At 43.8% G+C, this 27048-nt stretch overlaps 1 protein-coding gene across 2 annotated transcripts in view; it reads left to right on the forward strand.

The window, feature by feature from the left end:
* Window positions 1-27048, forward strand: part of MYZAP (myocardial zonula adherens protein) — a 93513-nt gene that overhangs the window by 12128 nt on the left and 54337 nt on the right. For both annotated transcript variants that reach the window (XM_008953212.4, XM_008953214.6), the window contains exons 2-6: window positions 280-366; window positions 14043-14198; window positions 17610-17702; window positions 21781-21894; window positions 25693-25845. In XM_008953212.4, coding sequence (XP_008951460.1) covers window positions 280-366; window positions 14043-14198; window positions 17610-17702; window positions 21781-21894; window positions 25693-25845 — 603 coding nt within the window. The remainder of the gene's footprint in view (window positions 1-279; window positions 367-14042; window positions 14199-17609; window positions 17703-21780; window positions 21895-25692; window positions 25846-27048) is intronic.

A 27048-nucleotide genomic window follows, 5' to 3' on the forward strand; every position in this document is an offset into this window, starting at 1 on the left:
ATGGAAACTGAGCCACTGGTAAAGAAATGTTTGAAATAGATCAAGTGATTTGGTAGTTTCCTTCCTTGAGCCCCAGGGTGGTGGGTGCCTGTGCTGTACCAGGCTGGCCTGGTACTGTGAAGGTAAGGCTGGCCTTATCTCCTTTATGGCTCCTGTATGATCAGGACAGTGTTCCCCATTGGAAGTAGGGGAAATGGGCTGTGAGAAGCCCAAGGTCATCTGGCTCTTTCTGCCCCAAATGCTGACTCCTAACTGGCCTCTCCTTTCCCTCTCTTCTAGGCAAATGTTTGCAGACTACGGCTGACCGTACCTCCTGAGAGTCCAGTTCCTGAGCAAAGTGAAAAGAAGATTGAGAGAAAAGAGCAGGTAAGGTATCTCCGAGGCAAAGCCCCAACAAGTTCCAGCCTCTATACCCTTAACCCACTCTCCCATCTCCTAACCAGGCCATTCCCAGAGGCTGAGTGTCTGCACCTCTGTTGAGGAGAAGGCCCTCTCAACCTTCCCACCTCATCTCCCGTCTTCCCAGAAGACAGAGAGCTCTCCCTAGCCGGCTCTGCCAGCGACGTGCCCTGCTCTTGTTTCTTGGTGAACACTATGGCTTTGTGTTACCTTGAAGCTGCAGGGACACTGGCCTCAGTGACAGGTGCTGTGGTGGGGAACATGGGTTTTCCTGAAACAGCCCAATCCAGTTGCTTCAAAGGGCCTATTGTGAGCAGCTGGCGGGGTTAGAACCTTTCTCAGCAGCTTGGAGCAGCAGCCGGGGGCTCTGCTCCCGCAGAAGAGAGGAAAGGCTGGCAGGCAGCATGGTGCAGGGAAAGGGCACTTTCTTGGCTGGGGGTAGGAGGCATTCGGCAAACATTTTTGTGCCAGCTCCTGTGCTAAGTGCTGAGGCCTTGAAGATAAGTATGTCCTTGCCTTGGAGGAATTTGCAGTTTTCTGGGTGAGACGATGATGTGATATTTCAGGTGTTAGGATCCAGCCCTATATGACGGAATCTGGGAACACAGAGAAGGGAATAACTGACTGCTTGGGAGGTGACAGTGAAGTTGGAGGCTTGAAGGATAAAGAGGAGGTCCTGCTGACCTCTAGGCCTGTGGTCCTGGCCGACCCATTTTACTCATTCATAATTATGGGGCACCTACTGTATTCCAGGCACTGTTGTATACAGTAGGAATATAGTAGGGAACAAAGCAGTAAACCAAATCTGTCATCCATGGAACTTATATTCTAGTGGGACAAGAACGGAAGTAAACAAAATAATTAAGTACATTTTATAGAGGTTAGGAGGTGGTAAGTGCTGATGGAGACAAAGTAAAAGAAGGGGTAGGGGTGCCAGGAAGTAGGCAGTACTTTTTCTTGAGCATGTATTTTATATGATTATAAAATAAAACAAAATAAAATGATATAAATTTCATAAATGGAGTCATAACATAGTGACCTCTTGAAATACAAGCTTACTTTAGAGTTAACCACTAATGTGGTCAACTATAAAAAAGAAAGCTTCTCATCGATGGCTAAGTGTTTGATAATGTCCCTAAGTTTACCGTAGGTCTCTGTCTCTCCTTGCCCTCTCCTCCCCACTTTCTACCAAGGACAGAGAGCTGCCTGTGCTGATGCAAATGATGAATGCCAGGGAAAGGAAGTAGGGAGAAAAGCAAATGAAGTTCTGACTAGAGAAAGGCGAGGAGTAAAATTGCTGATCTGCCTAAAAAGAGTGGATGAGTTCCACTAAAAAGATCCAGAAAAACAGCTAGTTCTGGATTGCAGAAGGAAAAAGATGAGGGGGATATAGGACCTCTGGAAAATAAGGTTTCACTCAGAGATGAATGGGGTCCTAGTAAAGGACCTAGCGGCCAGTTTGAATGGGCTTTCACTGGCCAAAATGGGAACAGCTGGAGCATCAAAAAGAATAATGACAGTCATGGGTTATAACACATCGAATATTAAAAAAAATCCATACGTTTATAGTGATAATTGGAGAAGGGGAGTAGAGGCACGAGATCAGAGGATAAAATAGGGAAGGCTCCCTTTTTTTGTAGAACACTAGCTAATAAGTTTAGAAAATCTTTGTTTTGTAACCTCCAGGTATACTCATCAATAGATGCAAAAATAAGTTGGTGAAAGATTATTGTAGGATATTCTCAAAGTATCACCCCAGCGGATTACTGATTCTAAAGGGACAGTACCTTCACAGTGGAGTAGGCAGGCAGCCAGCATTTCAACCAAGTGATCCAAACTAACTTCACCAATAGTGGAAGGAGCTGATGTTACATGACTTCTGAGGTGATTCACCTAAGAGGTGCACAACATCACATATGTAATATTCATGCCAAACTTGTTTAACTGAATCTAATAATAAGGAAACAGAAAAACAAAATGTGGGACATTCTGCAAAACAATTGGCCTGAATCCTTCAATAAATTCAATGTTATTTTTAAAAAAGATGAGAATTTGTTGCAGATAAGAGACTAAAGAGACATAACATTAAATGTAATGAGTGAACCTGGATTAGATCGTGGCAAAAAAAATTATACAAAAGATAGAGCACATGGACGCAGGAAGGGGAACATCACACTCTGGGGGACTATTGTGGGATGGGGGGAGGGGGGAGGGATAGCATTAGGAGATATACCTAATGCTAAATGACGAATTAATGGGTGCAGCGCACCAGCATGGCACATGTATACATATGTAACTAACCTGCACATTGTGCACATGTACCCTAAAACTTAAAGTATAATAATAATAAAATAAAGATATACTGGGATGACTATACAATTTTGTATATGAACTATATATTACATATTATTGAATAAATGTTAATTTTCTTGTGATGATGGTACTATGGTTATGTAGTTGAGTGGCTCTTTCAGCTTCTCTGTAGCTTTGAACATTCTCCAAAGACAAAGTTTGGGAGTAAAAGTCCTAAGCAGAGAGTGGAAGTGGTCAGGCTTCAGCTGCTACACCCCTGCTGATGAGCAGAATTGAGTGGGGCCATCTGTCACTAGGGAGTGTCCCCTTCTGTCCTCACTGCTCCTCTCCCTGCCTGTCCCTTTTAGAGCTGATGGCTTGGTCCAAGACATGGGTCTGGGCTGTGTCCAGGTGCTCAGAGCTGCTTAGAACACTTTTTGAAGAAGTGGCCTAAGCTGGAGTGAGGGACAGGACAAGGGCCTGGTGGCTGTACCTGTTGGTACAGACGGTAGAGGAATTGGGGAATATAGTCTTTTGGAGTTAGACCCAAGCTTCATGCCTTGGGAGATGTTCGTGAAAGGTTTCTGAGTGCGAAAACTGGGGTGGTAGGGGCTGGAGGACCCTGGAGGGTCTGTAACCACTGAAGAAGAATCAAGTAATCCCAAGGAAGGAGCCTCGTGTGTTTAGCTGTGTCGAGTGGAGTCAACAAATTGTTTGTCAGTTTGCCTATTTGGCTTGAATAGTGCTTTTCAAACTTGTCAATAGGACCCTCTTTTTAAAAAAAAATCAAAATGTTTTACTGAGCCCTCATATGCAAACCAAGCAAAAGTGGTGCTAACGGGGGCCCAAGTCCTCCCAGTCTCCCTTTACCCCCCAGCCCCCAGACACCCTCCTGTGGTTGCTTGAGAACTCCAAGGCCCTGAGGAGCACACGACAGGCACTGCTGGGATAGCGTATGCACCAGGATACTTCTTACACCTGGTGGACCAGGCATGCAGTCTAAGTGCCTATGTGTGGCACATTGGTGACTCACTGCAGAAGAACTGGGGTAGAGGGGAGGAGGGTGGGGCTGTTGTTTCCCTAGGGATGAAGTCCTTGGGTGGTGGCAGCCCTTGAAGTTTCTAGGGGTAACTGGGAGGCTGCCCTGAGTGATTTCGTCACCATGTCCTGGCCAGGTTCCTGGCATGAGTCACTGAGGGCTAGGGCCATGCACTGTCGAGGAGACTCTGTAGGGGCCACTTCCTTGGATGTGGTTTCAACATGGCTTCCCCTCCTTCGAACCCATGGAATTGCAAGAGGCCAAAACTCTGGATGACCCTCCCTGGTCACGTAACTTTGGTTTCTTTGAAGGGGCGTCTTCTGTGTGCAAAGGCCAGGGGATTGGAGCTGGCTCAGATATGTGAGTAGAAAGTTGTAAATGGCCCGATTGACTTCTGTTGCAGTGAGACTTCTCAAGGATTTCCAGGGCCCTGTTAGAGCCGCACATGATGAGGGCAGCCTGGGCCTTCCTTAGTCTTTCACACTGTTCTGGGAGGTGTTTAATATTGCGGGGATGCCACGATGCCATGGGACAGCTGGCCATGCATAGAGGCTGCTGCCAGTTGGGCCATTCTTCCGTTTGCTGTTCTCCAGTTATTGGAGAAAGGAATTGCTCCCAATGTGGGTGTGTTGTGGATGGCGTATTTTGCCCATTTCCACAAAGGTGTGTTTGGAGGCTGCTGGATGCAATTACAACAGAGTCAGCACCTTCTTATGGAGTCAAGGGTTTGTGGGGTGTATTTGGAGGTTTCCTATCCCTAAGGCAGATGCCCTGGCTGCCTGTTCCTTTTAGTCCTTCAGGAGACATCAACTGCCCCGACACTGCTTTATGCTGACCACAGATGAGCTCCCAAATGCACAGCTTCCTCATCTTTAAAGTAGACACAACAATGCCTGGTTTCAAATTGTAAATAAGCTAATATATGCAAAATGCCCACCACAGTGTCCGGTTTATAATATGGATTAAAGAGGTAATGACTAAACACTGAATCTCTTCCCTTTGAATGCCAAAGCCAGTGGCCCTGGGTCTTTGTTTTTACCCCCTTAGACCTTCTGGAGTTATTCTCCTGCCTGAAGCTGCCTGTCTTTATTTTCCAAACACATAGCATCTCTTCCTTCCTCATAACCCTTGCTGAGGCCCTAGCCATGCTTGGAGTCCCTTTACTGCCATGTCTCAGTTTATCTAAGTCTTCCCTGTCCTTCAAGGCTCAGCTAAAGGCCCACTTCCCTTCTGATAACTTCCCAGACTTCCATGTGCTGGGGTGGTCACTCTTCCCTTAACCTACAGGACACCCAGGCTGCCCCTTTCACTTGGCACCTAGCCACGTGCTGCTAAGAACTCCACATAGGTATAGATATATATTTTTGCAAAATTTGTGTATAACATATATGTAGGCACATACACACACACAGAGAAATGAGGTTGAGTCTTTTTATTCTCTCTTCCCAAAGCCTAGGTGGCTGCCTTGCACATAGTAGGTGCTTAATGAATGCTTGTTGATTATGATGTTTGAGTTTTATATTAGCTTCCTAGGGCTGCCACAGCAAAGCATGAAAAACGAGATGGCTTCAATAACCGAAAGTATTCTGTCACGGTTCTGGAGTTCATACGTCTGGGATCAAGGTGCTGGTGGTGCCCCCTCTGAAGGCTCCAGGGGGAGAATTCTTCTTTGCCGCTTCCAGCTGCTGGTAGCTCTTGGTAATCCTTGCCTTGTGGCAGCATCACTCCGATTTTCACATGGCATTTTCATGTGTCTGTGTCCAGATTTTCTCCTTTTTATAGGGACACCAGTAGGGCCCAGTCTAATGGCTTTCTCTTAACTTGACCTGCTCTCCATATAATTCCTAGGTACTGGGGGTTAGGACTCCAGCATATCTTTCTGGGGGACACTATTCAACCCATAACAGGTTCTTTGAGGAAATCACCTTGAATTATAGTAACAACTCAGATGAATTAGCTGTGGGCTTTTATTTGAATATTGAATATTAAAAATCATTAATAATATGGGAGGGAGGATGCTGATTAGTTTGTGGGCACAAATTACATGTTGAGAAATTGATAAATGTAGAATATAATGTTTATAAACATGCTGAACATTCAAATTAAAATTGGTAATAGTTTTGAAATTAAGTACCTGTTGTTTTCAAAGAACTCTCTGAATTTATGTATCCATATTCTTATCCATAGTCATGTGCAACAGATTCCTATGTGTATATGCAGGGACACACACACACAGACAGAACCCACACCAGCTATTGCAGACTTAGCATATTGAATCAGGGCCTCACTGCACAGTTGAATTTTAGGGAATCTGATCTGAGTTGATTCTGCGTCTTTATGATGGTAAAGTCCTTTGCAAATAGATAAAATAGCTTGAGGCAGATACTGTTTTAAATAGCTATTAACATCCCAGCTTTGGAGGTGTCCTTCAGTGACCTGTTGTTTTTAAAGAAGCTGTTTTCTCTCTAGATCTTTGAGAATATTGAGTGAGAGAGAGAGCAGATGCGTGGGTATGGATGTAGAGTTGGGAACTTTCATAACCCAATAAAATGTTGAAAAGGAGGAAGTCCTTGCCAGTAGGTTTTATAGTCCTCTTTCCTTTAAAAGCCTTGGATGAATAAGCCTGCTGAGTTCTCGTCCTTGGCGTGACTGTTTATACAACCTCGCGGGCTGTTGCCAAGTGAACGAGTGTGCTGCCATGATTCAGAGCTTCAGGTGGGGGCCGGGCTGCCCTTTGTGACAGCACACCAGGGACTCTGCATGCCCCTCAGAGATAACAGCCCCTGGAGGATGGGGAGAGACCTAGAGTTTGAGTCCCGGCTTCCTTATGAACCCCTGTGGTGGTTGGGCCAGTCAGGTCATCTCTAGGGGTCTTTGCTGCTTCTTCTAGCAAATAGAAATGTTAGTCTAGAGCCAGTGTTTCCCCAAACATTCCTTTATTCACGTTGATAAATGTGGAAGTTCTATTGGTAAAGCAGTCAAGGTGCAGCAGGTGGAGCTGAAATAAGATCAGGGCTATGTTGGCTGCCTCCATCAGGCCCCCAACTCTTCACCCTACAACCTTGTCAGACACGGAGGAGGAGCTGGGAATAGTGTCTGAAAACCCACTGGACTATACAACTCTTTTCCATTTTTCTAACCTTCTGAGACTTTGTGATTCACTAACCATGAAGAGAAACCAAGGCCACTTTGGGGGTGAATATTTCGCTGTCAGAGCCACTTTGACAACTGTAATGAGAACAGCAAAAAGACCAAGAAGAAGGTGGACGGACAGACAGACTCATTCAGATAGACATGTAGAGTTGAGTAGGAACCCATATACTCAAAAATGTAAAGAAACCACACCACCGATACTAGAAACTCCCAGTATCTACTAGTATGCTATTAGCACACTAGGTGTTTTGTGTGTTTTATTCTGTGTATTCTTTAGACTGCCCACTGAAATTGGTGGTATGATCCCCATTTTAGTGTTAAGGACCCTGAAGCTCTTTAAAGTACAGAAAATAACTTTCTTAGGGGCACACAGCTAGTAGATAGTGGATTTGCAATTCCAACTCAGGTCTGTGACGGGCCATGTTGCCATGGGAACATTGACTTGCGTGCCTTCTCCTATCAGAGAAACTCTGTTTAGGATATTTACATTTTATCAGTCAAAGTTACCTAAGGTGTGTACTATACCCCTGGGTTCCAGAAAAGCAGTTCCTGATTTTTTTTTCTCCCGTGTATTCTTCCCTTTTCCGCGGGCGTTATTAGGCCTAAGCAACTATTGTCTGCGTTGAAGCTGTGTACTAGCTGCACACTAGTCTGCATGGAAGCTGTGCACTAGCTGTACGCTAGCACTCCTATCAGGCTGCTATCATTACAAATGCCACTCTCTTTGGGACTTCTGCTTGGCTAGAAGCTTTCCTTTTCCTTCTCATCTTAAGCTTTGAAAATGATCTTTTCTCCCGAGTTTACTTAGGAAATGGGCACTATTCAGTCTGTGAGACTGTCAGAAATAACTAAATTAGTTTTATTTTTTAGAAACAGGGTCTCACTACGTCATCCAGGCTGGAAAGCAGTGGCTATTCCCAGGTGCAATCATAGCACACAATTGCCTTGAACACCTGGGCTCAAGTATTCCTCCTGTCTCAGCCTCTCAAGTAGCTGGGACTACAAGCATACACCACTGCGCCTGGCCAAGTATTTTGATAAGCCAAAGGTTTCAGTTTTTCTGAGAATATTTATTTCCCAGGCTGTGGAAAGGCCCTTTGGGCTCAGAGGTAATGTTCATTTTTGTCCAAGAAAGCAAAACAGTGTTAAGTATGAGTAATGACCTGGGCCAAATAATTTGCTGAGATAGATAAACAGGTTGTACAAGCCAGAGCACATTCCTGAAGTGCCAGCCTCTGCCTGCAAGATGGGTAGGGAACCCACTGGCTCTGTGCTCAGCAGTCCCAGGTTAGCTGCTGCCCTCTGGGTGGAGAAAAGAGGTCTGAAGTAAGAAGTTTTGGAAATAACTTGGCTTCCAGTCTGGAAGTCACACGAGTCACATTATGGCCCTTCTCAAGCATTTTGGCAGCCGGGATGTGTGACCAGCTGCCCCTCCTGGCTGGTGGGGCGGGGGACTGGCTGTGTTAGTCTGCTATTGTCAGTTTGATGCATGTTGAGCTGCATTTCTGCTCTTATTTCCCCTAAGAATGCTGATTGACCAAGGGATTTTCTTTTTTTGCACAGATTAATCCTCAGTGTCAAGGATGACTGTATACTCCAAATATTCCATCTTTCTTTTTCCCTTCAAAATGTATTTATGGAGCACCTATTTATGCTGGGTACCAGAGATAGAGCAGTGAATAAGGCAGATGTTGTCCCTGGCTTTTTGGAGCTTGTTGCATTGTAGGATCCTATCTTCTCATTTAAGATTTGGACAATATCATTGGCCTTGTTAACCCAGACTCTTCAATGGCCAGTAAATCCCTTAGGAGAGGAATTTAGGCTGAGTTAGTTTTCTGTAGCTGCTCTTTCTTTCTAAGGCACTGGCTGCCAGATGTATCTTTAGGGAGGTCAGCCATAGTATGGGGCCTGTAGGTAGATTTTAAGCTGTGAGTACTCACAGGAAACAGCTTAATCCAGAGATTCTGCGTATGTGTTAGGAGTATGGAATGCCCTTTCAGTCAATTTTCCTTCTTTGTAATAACTTTCTTTTTATTCTACACTTTATTAAGCCTTTTCTTTTCTTTTTTTTTTTTTTTGAGACGGAGTCTCGCTCTGTCGCCCAGGCTGGAGTGCAATGGCGCGATCTCGGCTCACTGCAAGCTCCACCTCCTGGGTTCACACCATTCTCCTGCCTCAGCCTCCCGAGTAGCTGGGACTACAGGTGCCTGCCACCGCGCCTGGCTAATTTTTTTGTATTTTTAGTAGAGATGGGGTTTCACCGTGTTAGCCAGGATGGTCTCCATCTCCTGACCTTGTGATCCACCTGCCTCGGCCTCCCAAAGTGCTGGGATTACAGGCATGAGCCACCATGCCCGGCCAGGCCTTTTATTTTCAAGCAAATTCTGTCTAGTATTGTTTCATGCCCAGGAGGCTTTTAATAGAGTACATTTTTTAAAATTTGTTTTTTTGGTACCAAGTAGCATTATAAAGAGGCTTTTGATTTTTAATTTAAATTTAATTTAATTTAATTTTCTTGAGATAGGGTCTTTCTCTGTTGCCCAGGCTGGAGTATAGTAGTATGATCACGGCTTACTGTAGCCTCAACCTCCTGGGCTCAAGCAATCTTCCCACCTTAGCCTCCCAAGAAGCTGGGACTACAGGCACACACCACCACATCAAGCTAATTTTTGCATTTTTTGCAGAGATGGATTTTCACCATGTTGCCCAGGCTGGTCTCAAATGCTTGGACTCAAGCAATCTGCCTGCCTTGGCCTCCCAAAGTGCTGGGATTATAAGCATGAGCCACCGTGCCTGGCCATAAGGAGGTTTTAAAAAACTTAATTTTGGAGAGTTTCAAACATACAAAATGAGACTGGATCATGTAATGAGTCATTGGTCCTTTCTCCAGCACCAGCAACCTCAATACATGGCCAATCCTGCCTCATCTACATCCACGCTGTATAAGGAAATAAATATACATCATCTGTATCTCAGCATGTTTCTCTAAAAGAGACTGTTTCTTAATATCATCATAATGCTCTTCTGCCTAAAAATCAATACTTTTCTTACTGGGAGGTATTTTAAAGGATACAAGAGGAGAGAAATTTAGCCACAAACATCTTGCTCAACATATCAGCTTTTTTCTTTTTTTCCCCGTGTTCAGTTTTTGACCAAAAGCATACTGACATTTTATAAAAATGATAGCCATCTATGCTCCTAGCAGCTTTTCTGGGTATACATGTTGTGACCGGGGTAAACATTAACTGTCTGTTCCTCCATCTAAGAAGAATAACAGGTATTCGCTTCATTTGGACCATATTTATGTACCCTGAGTAATTCCCAGACCTCTCCCAACTTCTAAAGTTCCCTATTCATTCAGCAAATATTTATTGAGAGACTTATTGCACGTCAGTCACTGTTAGATCTGGGAATTACGGTGGAAAAGAAGACAAAGTAGGCCCTGGACTTGCTGCAATTTACAGTTGATAGGGAAGCAGGGCTTCCCCACACAAGGATACTGACATACACCAACAGTCGCTGGGCTGCAGCTGTGGTGAGTGTCGTGGGGAAGTGCTGTGAGAGTGGACTGAGAAGACCTCAGGGGTCTGAAGGGTCAGGGAAGGCGTTCTTGATTCTTGAGGAAGTGACATTTCAGCCCAGCAGTGCAGATCGAGGGAACAGCATGTGTGACTACCTTGAAACAAGAAGGAGGCTGGCTCCTAAAGGAGCAGAAGGGAGGCAGTGAGGCAGGTGTGGGGTTGGGGATGGGCAGGGGAAGTGGAAAGAGCCCCCCATCCTGGGCCTGCCTCTTCCAAATGGCCCTGGGACCTGAGAGCAGGCTCTTGGGTTCCTACGGCTGGAGACCCTGGGATGCTACATGGAGACGTGAGTTCCAGTTCCTCTCCTGACTGTAGCATTGTAGTGAAAAAAGAACTCCAATTTGGAAAGACATAGGCAGGCATTTGCAGGCTGTTACCCTGGAATAAGAGAAGTCATACTATTTACACAGTAGGGTCATTGTGAGGATTAAAGAAAATATATATTTTATTATATATTATATGTAATAAAATCACCTGACAACAAATTTCTTCCCCCTCCTCTTTCTTCAGTAACTTTCTTCTTCACTTTTCCCGTCAGGGACCATCAGCTCCTTGGGCTGCCTCAGGAGTCCTCTCCCCTGGTGTGGCTGATGCTGATGGCCCTGCTCCCCAGCGGGTAGAGTCCTGGGGCCGTGCCCTTCCTGGGGGCCTTTTATTTAGACCCTGACATTTACACAAATGTTCAATTCAAACATAATGCTTTTTTCTTTTTGCCAAAAAACATTCAAAGTCTACAAAAGAACATAAAGGAAAAAGTGAAATCTCATTTTCCTGAGGAAACTGTCATTAGAGAGCTGGATTGCATCCTTCTAGATGTTTTACATACACAAACACACAGTCTTCAAACAAAAAATGAAAATTTGAAGTTTATGATTTTTCACTCAGTGTATCTTGATCTCTTTCTGTGTGTTCAACTTTGAGACCTGGGCCACTCGGGAGTGTTCCACAGACTTCATTGTTCCTGGCATTGCTTGTGTTTTCCCTGCTCCGTGGCGGCTTCATCTCCCTGCTTGGGCCAGGGGCAGGATCCTCTGTGTCCGGCCACCTGAGTTTTCCTGCAAGCCAGTCCACCTCTGAAAGCCTTTGCTTTGCAGAAATGCATTTCACCAAAGCCTTGTGTTGTCATTGGCTTGTTTTTTAGGAACTGGGTGGAGTCTGTGACTGAAAGATCTTGCTTTTGTTTCCTGGTATTTGGGGAGTTTCATTAGAGCTTTTCCTCTTCCTGGTTATATGTCCAGTAAATTGGGGATAACTTAATGCCAGCTCTTGACTCTGCTGCAAGCCATTTAACAGCTCAGTTACCCAAACTTAAGCACAAATGTAAGGATAGCATCAGTGCCTTTGGGGCCCGGCTGTAAGGGACTCAGGGGGAAGCATTTACCAGAAACAAGTACAAGGAATCACAGCTCCTTGCATCCCATCTCTTCCCAAGTGTGGGAAGAAGGGCAAGAAGCAATGGTTGTAGTATTTTCTTACTTTTTAAAAAGATTACATTGAAACGAAGCAAAACAAAACAAAAAACAAGCAATATAGAAAGGTATAAAGAAAAAGGCAAAAGTCATCCTGATCTCTAGCGCCCCTACCCCATCCATGGTTCCTTCCTTAGAGACATGTAAGTTTAATCATCATCACATAGTTTTCTAGACCTTTCTTTGATTTTGCAAACTTTGAATGAATGGAATCATAAAGTACTTAAAGTACATAAAGAACTTACTGTTCTGCCACAATGAATGATTTTCAAATGCAAATTAAAGTTTTGTGTGTTAAAAAATGCTTTGTGGGCCAGGCAAGGTGGCTCATGCTTGTAATCCCAGCACTTTGGGAGGCCAAAGCAGGCAGATCACTTGAGGTCAGGAATTTGAGACCAGATGGTGAAACCTTGTCTGTACTAAAAATACAAAAATTGGCCGGGCGCAGTGGCTCACGCCTGTGATCCCAGCACTTTGGGGGGCCGAGGTGGGCGGATCACAAGGTCAAGAGCTCGAGACCATCCTGGCCAACATGGTGAAACCCCGTCTCTACTGAAAATACAAAAATTAGTTGGGCGTGGTGGCGCGCTTCTAGTCCCAGCTACTCAGGAGGCTGAGGTAGGAGAATTGGTTGAACCCAGGAGGCAGAGGTTGCAGTGAGCCAAGATTGCGCCGCTGCACTCCAACCTGGCAAGAGAGTGAGACTCTGTCTCAAAAACAAACAAACAAAATACAAAAATGAGCCCATGTGGTGGTATACACTTGTAATTCCAGCTGACTTGGAAGACTGAGGCAGGAGAATCACTTGAACCAGGGAGGTGGAGGTTGTAGTGAGCCACGATCACGCCACTACACTGCAGCCTGGGTGACAGAGTGAGACTCCATCTAAAAAAAAAAGTGCTTTTTTTTTTTTTTTTTTTTTTTGTGAATACATGGCAAGAATCTCTGTGTAAAGGCAGTTGAAAAGTTAGCAGGACAGCAGAATTACCCTTATGGAATTTGGGTTTCTGTGCTGTGGGATTGTCGAGGTACCTGGGTCAGCCCCAGGGAAAACTGAGAGAAGGCCAGTTTGTCTGAAGTCTCAGTCCTTGATCTTGGATTTTTTCTTACTTCTGTCCCTTCCATGTTGTGGAGGCCCCTACTCTGTCCCCCTGCATCTAAACATAGCCTGCAGTGTGGGGAGGTGCTTAATGTCAGACAGAATCACAGAGCCAGGCTTGAATGTAGGTGTGTGTCCATAAGCAAGTTGCCTAACCTCTCTGAACTTCAGTTTTCTCAGCTATGAAGTGGAAAGGACAGAAAGGACAATTGCTGTGTCATAGAGTGGTTGTGAACATTAAATGTGATTAGGAATATTTCTAGCCTATAGTAGGTGCTCAACAAATCTTAATTTCCCCCTTTCCTGCTTGTTAAGCCTTCATTCTATAAAGGCGTGTTAAGGCTTGGACATGTTACTGTTTCTTAAGGGTATTTGCATTTCAACAATGACCAAAACTTTAACTGAAGGAATTAAGAACCAGCCAACAGGACTGGGAGGATCCTTTTGGGCTGAAGTCACACCACCTCTTCCTGGCTTTTCAGAAATATTTCATGAATGGTCACAACAGGTTATGTACTAACACTACCCCCTTTTCTTAGAACTTGGCCCCAGGACCAGCCCTACCCTCAGAGGACAGTTTGGCTGCTAGATGACTGCCAGCCTCAACCTTGTGGATTGTATTTAGTGATGAGGTTGAAGTCATATGGAGAAGCTGGGGTAAGGGGAAAGACAGCATTATTAAGAGCATGAGGTTTCAAATGCTTGCTCTTCTTACTAGGACAACACAAGTCCGTCTGGTATCTTTGTGGGAATTACTCTTAGGTGAGTGGACAGGCCCTTATACACATCAGCAAAGGGTGCTCTTCCTCCGGGGTAAAAGCAGCCCAAGCCTATGCCAAATCACCTTGGTGAACAGAGACTAGATGGGATTTTTGCTCCCTCCATTTCCACTGCCAGGCAATGAGTGCTGGGCACAATTTGCATAATCATACACAGTGGGCCCATTATTACAACTGTGCATGAGGCCTAAAGAGTCATTATTCTTTTTTTCTTTTCCTACTTTCTTTTAGCTTCTTGACCTGAGCAATGGAGAACCTACCAGGAAACTTCCTCAGGGTGTTGTTTATGGTGTGGTGCGAAGATCAGATCAAAATCAGCAGAAAGAAATGGTGGTGTATGGGTGGTCCACCAGTCAGCTGAAAGAAGAGATGAACTACATCAAAGATGTGAGCCATTTAAGAGTTTTTGCCCCCCACCTGTATTCTTTTTGTAGCATGCAAGAGGATGGAGTTGGAAGCATTGAAGTGAATGTAATAAGGCATTTTGAAAGAATTCTTAGTGTTATCATTTTGGCTGGAAATGTTTCTGTGTATCTTCATGGTAATGTTAAAGTACAGATGTAAATCTGCAAGGAAGGAAAGGTTGAGCTTCTGCTGGATGGATGTTACTAGGTAAGTATAATCAGGAGAGCAGATGGCTTCCTCCTTCCGTGTAGGGTTTGGAGGCTCTTGAGTGGTTTTTCTTTATTGCACTTACCAGTCCCAAATTCATCCCTGGCAAGAGGAATAGGAAGACTGTGGCTGATTCAGATCAATCAGTTGGGTTGAAACAAATGCTAGGAAGTCAACCACAATAGACTTTGTCCAACCAAGCCAATCAATGCCATTTCCTTGTATTTAGTAGTTTATTTCCTATCTTTTAAATTACATGTTCTTTTGAGAAAATTTGGGAAACATAAACATGTATGGAGAAGAAAATAAAATCACTCATAATCTCACCATTCAACCAGAGCAATTGTTAACATTTTGGAGTATTTTCTTCTTCTCTCTCTCTCCATTTCTTTTCATTCCATCCTGTGTTCCCCTAGATTGACTGATTCCCCTCTTGACCAAACCACCCAGCTTATATGGAAGAGGAGATGGCCTGCTCTGACACTGATGGGCTCACATTACAGACCAGTGGCTTAGAAAGTGCTTGTAAGAGGCAGTGTAGGGGCAGGGAGTCAACCTAGGCCTGTGAGCTCACAGACCTTGCTTCGAGCTCCAGCTCTGTGTCTGGCCCAGCAAGTCACTTTTGCTCTGTGCAGGCTTCAGTTCTCATGTTGAGATTGTGGGGGTTGGCTGGGCTTTGATACCTAAGGTTAAAAACACAGCTCTGTGAGCCCCATTTTATTTTGTGGGTTTTCAGATAAGATGCAAACTCATGATGTCTTCGCTTTTGTGTGAGTTTTTAAAAGGAACGTTCCTTGTTGAATTTAAAAAATAATAAATGCTTAGCAGAAAATATGAGGAAAAGCCAGCAAAATTAGCACGCATATACATAATGTATATGACAGCCACCAACCTCAAACTCCTAGTTATCCCACCTTTCAAACATAATTTTAAAAATTTATTTTATTGTATATTTTAGAGACAGCGTCTCACTCTGTCATCCAGGCTGGAGTGCAGTGGCACAATCACAGCTCACTGCGGCAGCACAATCACAGCTTATTGCAGCTTCTACTTCCCCACCCTCAAGTGATCCTCCTGCCTCAGCTTCCCAAGCAGCTGGGACTGCAGGTGCGCGCCACTACACCCAGATAAGTTTTTGTAGAGACCCAGACTGGTCTCAAACTCCTGGACTTAAGTGAACCTCCCACCTCAGTTTCCCAAAGTTCTGGGATTACAGGTGTAAGTCACTGTGCCCGGCCTCCAGACATAATTTTTAACCATTCAGAATATTCAATTCCTGAATTTCCTGTTAAGAATAGCTCAGACATTTTAATTTTCTTGTATTTTTTTCTCAAGGAAATACATAGACCTTCCTCATTTAAATGCTCCGGAGGTATGGCTCCTCCCTTAGTAACCTTCTAAACAGAGTCCAGAGTCCCACATTGCCCAAGACAAAGGCAGGAGGAGATGTTGGCTAATCCTGAGCTGTGGATGACATGTGCCAAAGTCACGTGACCTGGAATTACCACCCTCCACTGTGATCCGCAACTTAAAACTAACTTTCAGGTCCCTCCTGCCATAGGTGGCTTCAGTTCCATCCCTGGCCTGGTCATTGCAGTATTTGCCTTTGGGAGGGACATGCAGCTCAAGATTCCACTTACTCACCACTGGGAGCAGCACAAGAGCCAGCTCAGGGCCACACATGAAAGCCGTTCTGCCTGCCTAGAATGAAAAGTTGTACTTTTAACCTCATTTTCCCAAGATGTTTGTACTTCATGGCAAGAAAGTAGACTCTATTTTTAGAATTCATGTGGGGAAGTCTGGGGGTCTTGACTCTCCCTTCCCCCAAATCTCCACCAATATCCAGTAACCCCTAATAAACATGCTGTCTATTTTAAAACAATGTGCTTCAAAATTAAGCCTTCCAATACTATGTCCTAAACACTTACATTCTAACCAAACTGCTATCTTTAGGCCCTTCCTAAAACAGAAATTCTGGAGTGTGCTGGAGAAAACTCCCTTGAGACTTCCTGCCCTATTTGAGGGTTCCTGAGTACTTTCCCCATCCTAGGGATACCAGAAGAAGGGAGGAGACAGGACTGTTTGTAAGGTCTTTTGTTGTGTTTTGAAAGTTTTTAAGGTCCTCCTAGCCCTCTGAAAGTAGTACTGTAGAGAAACTTGAACAGCGTTTGTGTAAACAAGTGTTTTTGGGATCACTTGAACTTTTGTTATATTTACTGCCTTGCGTGTTATTGGTGATTACTGAGGAACTGACTTTCAAATTTATGGGCTCCCCAGGGTTCATATTTTACTTCCTTCCATTCCAGATATTTGATTGCTCTTTGGCAGTCAGGGCCAATAGAGGGAAAATTAGAGGTTGCTTTTTGGTTTCTTTGGTCCTCTTAGCCATGAGTCTGTTAAAACACATTCTACTTGTAAAAACATGTGATGGGAAAAGGGCAAAACTTTGCCCAACTGTCATTTGAGGGTGATAGGTGAATTTCAACAAACCATTTTTTCTTCAGAGTTTATTTGGCTAATTAATATTTATTATGATAGTTACATGTAATTATATATAATTTTATGTAATTAATATATATTAGCATATATTTAATATATTCTATATTAATATATGCCTATATATTTTATTATGTATATAAAATATATACATAATAAAATTATATATATATAAATTATTTGGATAATTCCTAACTAGTTTCTAACTAGTTGTTGGGGGTGACCTTCTCCCTTAATTTCCTGTCTTGTTCTTAAGATTATTTTTATGTGGGGTCCTTCTTTCTTTTTCTTTTTTTTTTTTTTTGTTTTTTGAGATGGAGTCTTGCTCTGTCGCCCAGGCTGGAATGCAGTGGCATGATCTCGGCTCACTGCAAGCTCCGCCTCCCGGATTCACGTAATTCTTCTGCCTCAGCCTCCCGAGTAGCTGGGACTACAGGTGCCCACCACCATACCCCCCAACTAATTTTTGTATTTTTAGTAGAGACGGGGTTTCACCATGTCAGCCAGGGTGGTCTCGATCTCCTGACCTTGTGATCCGCCTGCCTCGGCCTCCCAAAGTGCTGGGATTACAGGCTTGAGCCACCGCACCTGGCCGGGGTGCTTCTTTCTTTAGAGTTTCTTAAAAGTTTTAGAAATCTTGTATGAAAATGTTATGGCTTGATCTCTAACTAGTATCTTTGTGGGCTACAGGTGAGAGCCACTTTGGAAAAGGTGAGAAAGCGAATGTATGGAGACTATGATGAGATGAGACAGAAGATTCGACAGCTCACCCAGGAACTATCAGTAAGTCATTATCTCAGTTGCTTGGAGATAGGGAGGCATGGCAGGCTCAGAGTGGTCCCTCAGTGGCTAGTGCCTAAAGATATTAGAGTATCTAGTGTTCTTTATCAATAGAATTACATTTTAAATAAACTGAGAAAATTTTATCACAGAATGAAATTTATTACCTAAAGGGAAATTTTTATGGTAAGAATAATCTTATTCATATTCAAAGCATTCTCACCAAATTCAGGAGCAAAACAAGGAAGCCAGCTATCATTATTATTATTTAACATTGTTCTTCACATACTAGCCAAACAAGAGAAATAAACATATAGGTTTAAACATGGCATAGGTAGATGTAAAACTATCACTGTTTACAAACTATATGATTGTATACCTGGAAAGCTCAAGTGAACATGAAATGATGAAAGAAAAACTACTACAAACAAATAAAGAATTTGTTATTTGTAGCAGGGTATAAAATTTTATACACACACACACAGAGGATATAAAATTAATATATAATATACAAAGAGGTTTCAATATACAAAAAATTCCCAAAATATCATCAACAGAAAAATACTACATACCTAGGAGTCAACTATAATAAGTGGAAAGAAACACCATGTGCTTAGAAAGGAAGATTCAGCATCATAAGATCCACATTACTGTACCATTTTAATATGACTCAATAAAAAGACCAACAGGTTTTGTTTTTTATAAGTGGAGTAGGTGATTCTAAGGTTTATATAGAAAATAAATAAAAAGATTGGGAAAATAATGGGAAAAAAGAGCAACGAGAGGGAGTAGCCTTATTAAATGTTAAAAGAAAGTGAAAAAGCCTCAGAGATTGAAACAGTATCATAGTGGCACATAAATAGACAAACATCAATAAAAAGTACTCCAGAAATGTACCCCTATATGTGATAAATGTAGCATCTCAAAAAAGGAAGGAAAATGGACTAGTCAATATGTGCTATTGGGAAAACTTATGTGCTGTTGGAGGTCTTATACCTGGCTAAATTCCTAAAGTATCAAAGATTGAAATGTGAAAAATAAAACCCAAAAGTGCCAGAAGAAAAATATGTGTGAATTCATTTATACCCTTGAGGTAAGGGAATGCCTTTTCTTATTATGATATAAAATCCCAAAACCATGAAAAGAAAGGCTGATAACTTTGACAACTTTAAAATGAGAAACTCCTGCTGGTAAAAATGTGAAAGTCAAATGACCGGGAAAAATTATTTGTCCTTCGTATCACACATAATAGGCTCATTTTCTGAATATTGAAAGATCCCCACGAATCAAGAAGAAAAAAGCTACAACTCATAATAATAGGTGAAAGATTTGTAACAGGTAATGTATACTAAAGGAAAGATGGAGGGAGGTCTTTTGTGTATGACAGGATGCTCTGCCTCACCTCATCGTAAGATAAATGCGGGTTGAAACCATCCCATGATATAATTTTTATCTATTAGACCCGCCAAAGTGCAAGAGTGGGTCAGGACATTGTTCACAGGCCTGTGGGCAAAGAAGAGGGTTGCTGATGAAAATGCAATTTGCTATTACTCTTACAGATAACAATTCAGCATTATCGATCAAAGTTACAGATGTTTAGATCCTTTGACCCAGCAATTCTATTCCTAGCATTTATTCTACAGGTAGACTCTCACATATGAGGAAAGACATAAGGATAGATTTATTTATTGTAGCATTGTTTGTAATAGTAAAACAATTGGAAACCTAAATGTCTATCAAGTAGAGGAAAGTGGCCAGGCACGGTGGCTCACGCTTATGATCACAGCACTTTGGGAGGCCGAGGCAGGTGGATCATTTGAGGTCAGGAGTTCGAGACCAGCCTGGCCAATGTGGTGAAACCCTGTCTCTACTAAAAATACAAAAATTAGCTGGGCATGGTGGTGCAGGCCTGTAATCCTAGCTACTCAGTTGGCTGAGGCAGGAGAATCACTTGAGCCTGGGAGGTGGAGGTTGCAGTGAGCCAAGACTATGCCACTGCACTCCAGTCTGGGTGACAGAGTGAGACCCTGTTTCAAAAAAAAAAAATAAGGGAAAGTAACATAAACGATGTATCTCTACAATAGAATATATGCAGTTGTAAATTAAAAAAAAAAAAGAAAAAGCAAGTAATCCCTTGAAGGGCAGATACAGAAAGATGTAGATGGTGAAAAAAAGCAAGATGCAAGAAAATATGTAGGAAAAAATTGCTACCATTTGTATAGAACAGGAAGAGAAGATAAACATATCAGGATTGTTCTGTGTGTGCACAAAAAGTTACTAAAAGGTTAATCCAGAAAGTAACTAACAACTGTTTCTAATTGGGAGGCAGGGTGGTAACTGAGCAGGGTGGTAATTTTTTATAAAAATATAAAAGTAACTTTATACTTTTGAAATGTTTGCACCATGTGAGTGTATTACCTACTCAAAAATTTAAGAAAAATAACCTTCTTCTAGTTTAGCCAAGCTAATGCTTGTGGACATTTAAAAAAATTTATTATTAATATTCCCAAAGATAAAAGTCCCTGTCTATGTGACGTACCTTCCATAAGAGTTAATATCTGTGGGAAAGAAGGGCAGTTACAACAGTCATGCATCAGAGTTCAATTTATGGCTGGGCTGTGAGATTAGGTGCTTAAGTAACACCTAGTACCTTGATTATAGGAGTGGGGCTACGTAAATATATCTCCCTACCCCATTCCTTGATTATAGGAGTGGGGCTATGTAAATTTATCTACCTAGCCCCTTCCTTGATTATAGGAGGGGGGCTGTATAAACATATCTACCCAGCCCATTCCCACTGGCATGTGGGAGGACATTTGTGAAATTCTCACCTGCTTATGGAAAGTCATTCTGCCATGACTGTCAGACACCAATGACTGTCATCAAAGCCAAAGAATTGGATTTGCAATAGATGCATAAACAAAACTCTGCTCCTCGCTTTCCATCACCATCTCCTACACACCGTCATTTTCTCATGCTAGAATTGTCCCAGAAACCCTGTCTCTCTGCCTACTGGTCTCCTCCTTCTCCAAGTCATCCTACCTACTGCAGCCAGATTAAGATTGCTAAATTATTGCTATTGAAACACACTGCTGAACACAAAGCTGCCACATGCTCCTGGGCCTGGCTTGCTGCTTCAATTCTGTCTCCACTCCCCAGAGTGCACCTCCTGCTCTGCTGCGCCTGGGCTGCTTTCTGCTGCTCCCAGAGGCCACATGGGGGGCCTTCCACCCTCAGTCCTAACTGTATCTAGCCTCTTACCAATATCTAGGTCAAGAATGGCTTCTGACTCAGACATGTTAAACACACACACCCAACAAAGACAGCAGCAACAACAGCAGCAACAAAACAACTCTCTCTTTTTTTTTTTTTTAAATGAGACGGAGTTTCGCTGTTGTCACCCAGGCTGGAGTGCAATGGCGCCATCTCGGCTCACTGCAACCTTGGCTCACTGCAACCTCAGCCTCCTGGGTTCAAGAGATTCGCCTGCCTCAGCCTTCCACGAAGCTGGGATTACAAGCGTGCGTCACCATGCCTGGCTAATTTTTGTATTTTTAGTAGAGATGGAGTTTCACCACGTTGGCCAGGCTGGTCTCGAACTCTTGACCTCAGGTGATCCGACCGCCTCGGCCTCCCAAAGTGCTGAGATTACAAAAACACTCTTGAGAATTGAGTGAGACCAAAGCATATTCTCTCCATGGTGACTACAAAGAACAAGGTGGCTGCAGAAGTTATTTCAACTGGGTTCTAGTTCTAGGAGTGCCACTTCTGAGCTGTTTGACAGTGAGCAAATCACATAACTTCTCTGATTGTTTTCTTCCTTACAAAGGACAACATTCTGACTCCTGCACAGTGTTGTTGAGAGGGCTAAATGAGGGTATGTGAGTAAACACTATCCAAAGGAAGGTGATTCTTGCCCTTCTCTCTGGATCATGCAGATGTTGACTTTTAATTTAAAGCTTTACTTTAGATATTGTTGAAGTAGATGTGGCTTCTAACAGAAGAAAGTTCCAGCCTAACTGAAGATTGTCGTGAACGTATAGGGATTGATTTTGTGTGACTGTCTCCTCGATCTGTCCAGGTTTCCCATGCTCAGCAGGAGTATCTGGAGAATCACATCCAAACCCAGTCGTCTGCCCTGGATCGTTTTAATGCCATGAACTCAGCCTTGGCGTCAGATTCCATCGGCCTGCAGGTACTCATCTGCTTACTGCTATGACAGGGCAACCCAGCTTAATCAAGAGTGGGGCCTGTGACTTTGTAGAAAAATAAGTCACAGAACATCCTTAGCTCATGATTGAGAATTCTTTAAGCAGAACCACTGTGAAGACTGTGCCCAGAAGACAGTGTAGGAAACTGAAGGAAGCATTTCCAAGCTGAGACTCTAAAGCTTTGTTTTTGCTCTCTGAAAAGGAAATTTAGACCCTGAGTTTGGTGTGAGAGATGTCGCTTGCTTCACCAGATACCCGAGTGGTCCTCAGCATCAGTGCCTAACCCCACACATCAGCCCTCTTCCTCCAGTCCCAGTGCCACAGGAAGTGCCACCTAATCACAGAATAACACAGACTTCACTAAGGACAATCTGTACTCCTTCATGGCAAGCAATATAAAAAAGGCCTGTAAACACTTTTTTATAATTAGAAATTATTTTGTATCAGAAAGAATCATGGATATTCCACGTCTTTTGTAGCAGACAAGGAAACAGAAAGACCCGGTATCTTATATTTGTGAAAATGCATGTTGTTACCTCACTTTGAGGGATTGTTTTCTTGGTTGATTTGGTTTACAGGAGCTAACCATTCAAGTGCTTCCCATTCTTACTCTTACAAGTCCCCTAACATGCAAATTAATTTGAAAATGTTCAAAGCAAAGCATTGTATGTATTTGAAATAGCTTCCCTTGGTCTTCATTTCCAAATATATGAACAACAGTTTTTACCTCTCCTCCAAATTAATTTGGCTCTTATCTTTTTACCCTCCTCTCAAAAGTTCCAAAAGCTATTTCAAATCCTTTCTGGTTCTATAAAAGTAATTTGTTAGATAAATAAAATTTCATGTTGGGATTCTCCACTTCCCCTAGTTCTCTGATAACAGTTGGTATGGCAGCAGTGACAACAGCAGGGCTCGGCCACTGTCCTGGAGTGGGTCCGGGTGGCCTCGTGTTTGGGGTCATCTGCGATGCCCATTTCTGGTGGGGCTTCTCAGTCCCACCCTTTTCCTGGCTCTCTTGAGTGTATGCCAGCTTTCCCCTGGCCTCAGGCCAAGCCCCGCTGGGTCTGGTTTGCTCAGCAGCCTTTGTTTTCCCTTCCTCCTGTGGTCAGGGGGGCTGGCCAAGGCTCCCTTTCCTCCCCTTTCGGACACCGTCTCATTCGCAGCCCACCAGCAAGGGCTTTATCTCACCTGAGTTCAGACTTAGTTGGTATTTGTACTACATCTCTGGTTTTTCTTCCCAGAAAAAAAAAATATATTTGCCAGTATTTTCTGGCAATTCTTCTGCTTTGCCATCTGGCCAACACTCTGGCATTTACTGCAGAGGTCAGCTGTTTGAGCTGGGCTAGCTCTGACCCAGGCACCTTGACTGATTCCTAGTTATCATGCAGGCTCTTAGTCCTGGACAGCCAAAGGAGCCTTACAGCTAAAACCGCTGAGAGGAAGAGAAAGAGAGAGACAAAGAGAGAGGGAGAGGGAGGGGGAGGGGGAGGGGAGAGGGAGGGGGAGGGGAGGGGGAGGGGGAGGAGGAGGGGGCTTTGGAAGAAGGAGAAGCCATCTCACAGCAGGAAACTCAGCCTGCTAGAGGAAGAGGGCTGATGCATGGTGTTAGGCACTGATGCTGAGGACCACTCGGGTACCTGGTGGACCGAGTCTGAAGAGAGCTGGCTTCTTCCTTATGCAAGATTCCAGCCTCTTCCACTGGCCCACTCTGTCCACTTTCATTATTATTGACAGGGAGACCAGACCCTTGGTTTGATTCCATAGAATGTCAGAGCTAGAAAGAACTGAGAGGATCTCTAATCCCTTTGTTTTATGAATAAACAAACTGAGGCCGACAGAGAGAAATGACATGAGCAAGATGCCTACCTAGTGACAGAGCCAGGATTAGAAGAATCCTGGTCTCTTGGACCAGAGTGTAGGTTTTTGTATGGATACAAGAGTAGAATCTGTGAAGCCAGTGGGGCTGGGGGAGTGGGTGGTTGGCCTAGGTGGTTTCTAAAGCCCCTTGAAGCTCAAATGTTCTGTGACTCCATGCTTCCAAATGGCTTCAGTATTTCCTTTAGTATCTAATCACCTCCTTCAGAAGTTCTTTTTCTTGATTCAAGTAGGTTTAGGAGTGAAAGGCTTATATTGTCCAAAGTAGAGGCTGAGGAATTGAGGAAGCTTCAGAGACTGATCATCTAGACAAGAGCACAGAGGTGTTAGAAACAGTGCCCAACACCAGGGTTTTCACATCTTTTAATCTGAAATTGTAGATGACTGGGGACATAGTAGAAGATGACTTTCCAACGGCACAGATTCTGTGGAGGCCATTTATCTCTAAGGAGAGTTAACCAAGTAGAAACCAAAGCAGTAAACAGCACCACCATTTTTTTCTTTTTCTTTTTTATTATTTTTTTAGAGATGGGGTCTTGCTCTGTTGTGCAGGCTGGAGTGCAGCAGTGTGGTATAGTTCACTGCAGCCTTGACCTCCTAGGCTCAAGTGATCCTCATGCCTCAGCCTCCTGGGTAGCTGGGGCTATAGGTACACACAACCATGTTTAGCTGGTTTTTAAATTTTTTTTGTAATTGCCCAGGCTAGTCTTGAACTCAAGGCTTAGGTGCTCCTCCCACCTCGGCCTCCCAAAGTGCTGGGATTACAGTCATGAGCCATCACGCATGGCCAACACTATTGATTTAAACATCCTCGCTTCAGTGCGGCCTGGAGCAAAAATCACTTGTCTGCATTACCAAATTCTTTTCCTTAGTACTTCTTTATTACTACCCTTCTGTGCCTAAGGGAGGAAGGTGAAATGTTTGCAGGTATGTGAGTATTCTCAGTCACGTTGTCACTATCCTGGCAGGCAGTCTAGAAGTGCAGAAGGGATAGTTCTTTTAAGAAAAAAGGGAGGCCGGGCGTGGTGGCTCACGCCTGTAATCCCAGCACTTTGGGAGGCCGAGTCAGGTGGACCACGAGGTCAGGAGTTCGAGACCGGCCTGGCCAATACGGTGAAACCCCATCTCCACTAAAAATACAAAAATTAGCAAGGTGTGGTGGCAGGCGCCTGTAGTCCCAGCTACTCGGGAGGCTGAGGCAGGAGAATTGCTTGAACCTGGGAGGCGGAAGTTGCAGTGAGCCGAGATCGTGCCACTGCACTCCAGTCTGGGTGACAGAGTGAGGCTCTGTCTCAAAAACAAAAAGAAAAAGAAAAAGAATAAAAAGAGGAATATCTCTATTCTATAAAGCTCGTATTTTGTTTTCTGATTTCATTGTGGCAATTTGGGAAATACAGAAAAAATAAATAAGAAAATAGATATCCATAGCCCTATCACATAGTGAAAACTATCATTCAGATTTCCTCCTGGTCTTTTTCCCCCCAGTGCATAAACATATATTTGAACCAATGCTTATACATATTTTTCAAAATGGGATTATACTATACTTACTATTTTCAAAAGCTGTTTTTTTTTTCCCATGTGAAATGATGTATTATAATACTTTTCCTTGGAAGGACTCCATTTTAATCCATTTCCATCCATCCTAAGCAGTGGCAAGTGGTGTTGGCAGCAGCTATGGGATGGTATGGGAGAGGTTTTCAGTCCCTCCAAGCTACAGGGGCAGACCTCTTGGCCACCATGGGAGACCCACAGTCCCTCACAGCACAAGGTCCCAGACTGGCAGTTGCTGTAGCCTAGGACAGCTACCCCAGTGGTTAATGATAAGGGGATGCCCCAGCGTGTGGTGCAGCCCATGTGTTTTCACGCCACTGGATCTGGTTTTGTTTTTATTTTCATCCTCACAGAAAACCCTCGTGGATGTGACTTTGGAAAACAGCAACATTAAGGATCAAATCAGAAATCTGCAGCAGACGTATGAAGCATCCATGGACAAGCTGAGGGAAAAGCAGAGGCAGTTGGAGGTAGCGCAAGTTGAAAACCAGCTGCTAAAAATGAAGGTGGAGTATAAAAGCCTAGATTTATTTTCTATGAACCTTTCTTCTCTTTACTTCTCCCTTTTCTCTTCCCATCTTCAACCTTTCCATTTCCTTTTCTCCATTCTCTTCTTCACTGGATTTTTTTTTTTTTTTTTTTTTTTTTGAGACAGAGTCTCACTCTGTCACCCAGGCTGGAGTGCAGTGGTACAATCATGGCTCACTGCAACCTCCGCCTCCCGGGTTCAAGCAATTCTCGTGCCTCAGCCTCCTGAGTAGCTGGAATTACAGGCGCGTGCCACCTTGCCCAGTAATTTTTGTATTTTTAGTAGAGAAGGGGTTTCACCATGTTGGCTAGGCTGGTCTCGAACTCCTGACCTCAGGTGATCCGCCTGCCTTGGCCTCCCAAAGTGCTGGGATTACAGGCGTGAGCCACCGTGCTTGGCCCAGATTGGGGCTTCTCCATAAATGCCCCCATTGGGCATGCCTTTCTTGGCCTCCAGTCCCTTCAAGGGCTCTTTAGACACTCACCATGGTGCTGTTGTTATGTTACTGAGAAGACGCTTGGGATGCCCACAGATCTGGGACATCAGAAGCCTTGGAGATCTCTCCCTTCACTGTTTAGATTTTCTTTGAGGTCCCAAGTCCTTTCTGTTTGGCTTGACAATAAAGAGCTGAGGGGCACACAATTAGCTGGTACTTGGGCTGTACCCCAAGTACAATATTCTCAAGAAGAAAATTGGTGGGTGACTAGGGACACTGGGGAATGTCCCATTTGGCCCCCTAGGCTGGGAGCATTCCTTAGCTGAACTTCTAATGCCCTAGAGGCTTTAGTGCCCCTCCCAAATTTAAACCGTGGGTAGACTTCCTACCCGGTGACAGGAGCAGATCCATGAATGGCTCCTGGAGGGCACTTAATAAATTATATCTTGGATGAATTCCTTTTTATGTAAGTCTGTGGTTTGAAAATTTTGCTCAGCACAGACTTAGGCTATCTTATGAGTAGCGTATCCACATAGTTTATTGCTCAAAGCAGAATATGTGAGGGAGTGAAAGGTGGTACTATTGGTAATTTAGTTAGGGAGACAAACTGGGAAGTGTGGGCCCCTTCACAGGGGTAGGCTGGGTGGGGAAGAGGGGCTGCCGGTCTGCCACCCGGTCTCTGTATTGCCGCCCTGGGGATCTGCTGCCAGTTCACTTGGCCTGCCACAGCCATGGGACAGATCA

This window comes from Pan paniscus, chromosome 16, assembly GCF_029289425.2.
Source record: "Pan paniscus chromosome 16, NHGRI_mPanPan1-v2.0_pri, whole genome shotgun sequence".
Lineage (NCBI taxonomy): Eukaryota > Metazoa > Chordata > Mammalia > Primates > Hominidae > Pan > Pan paniscus.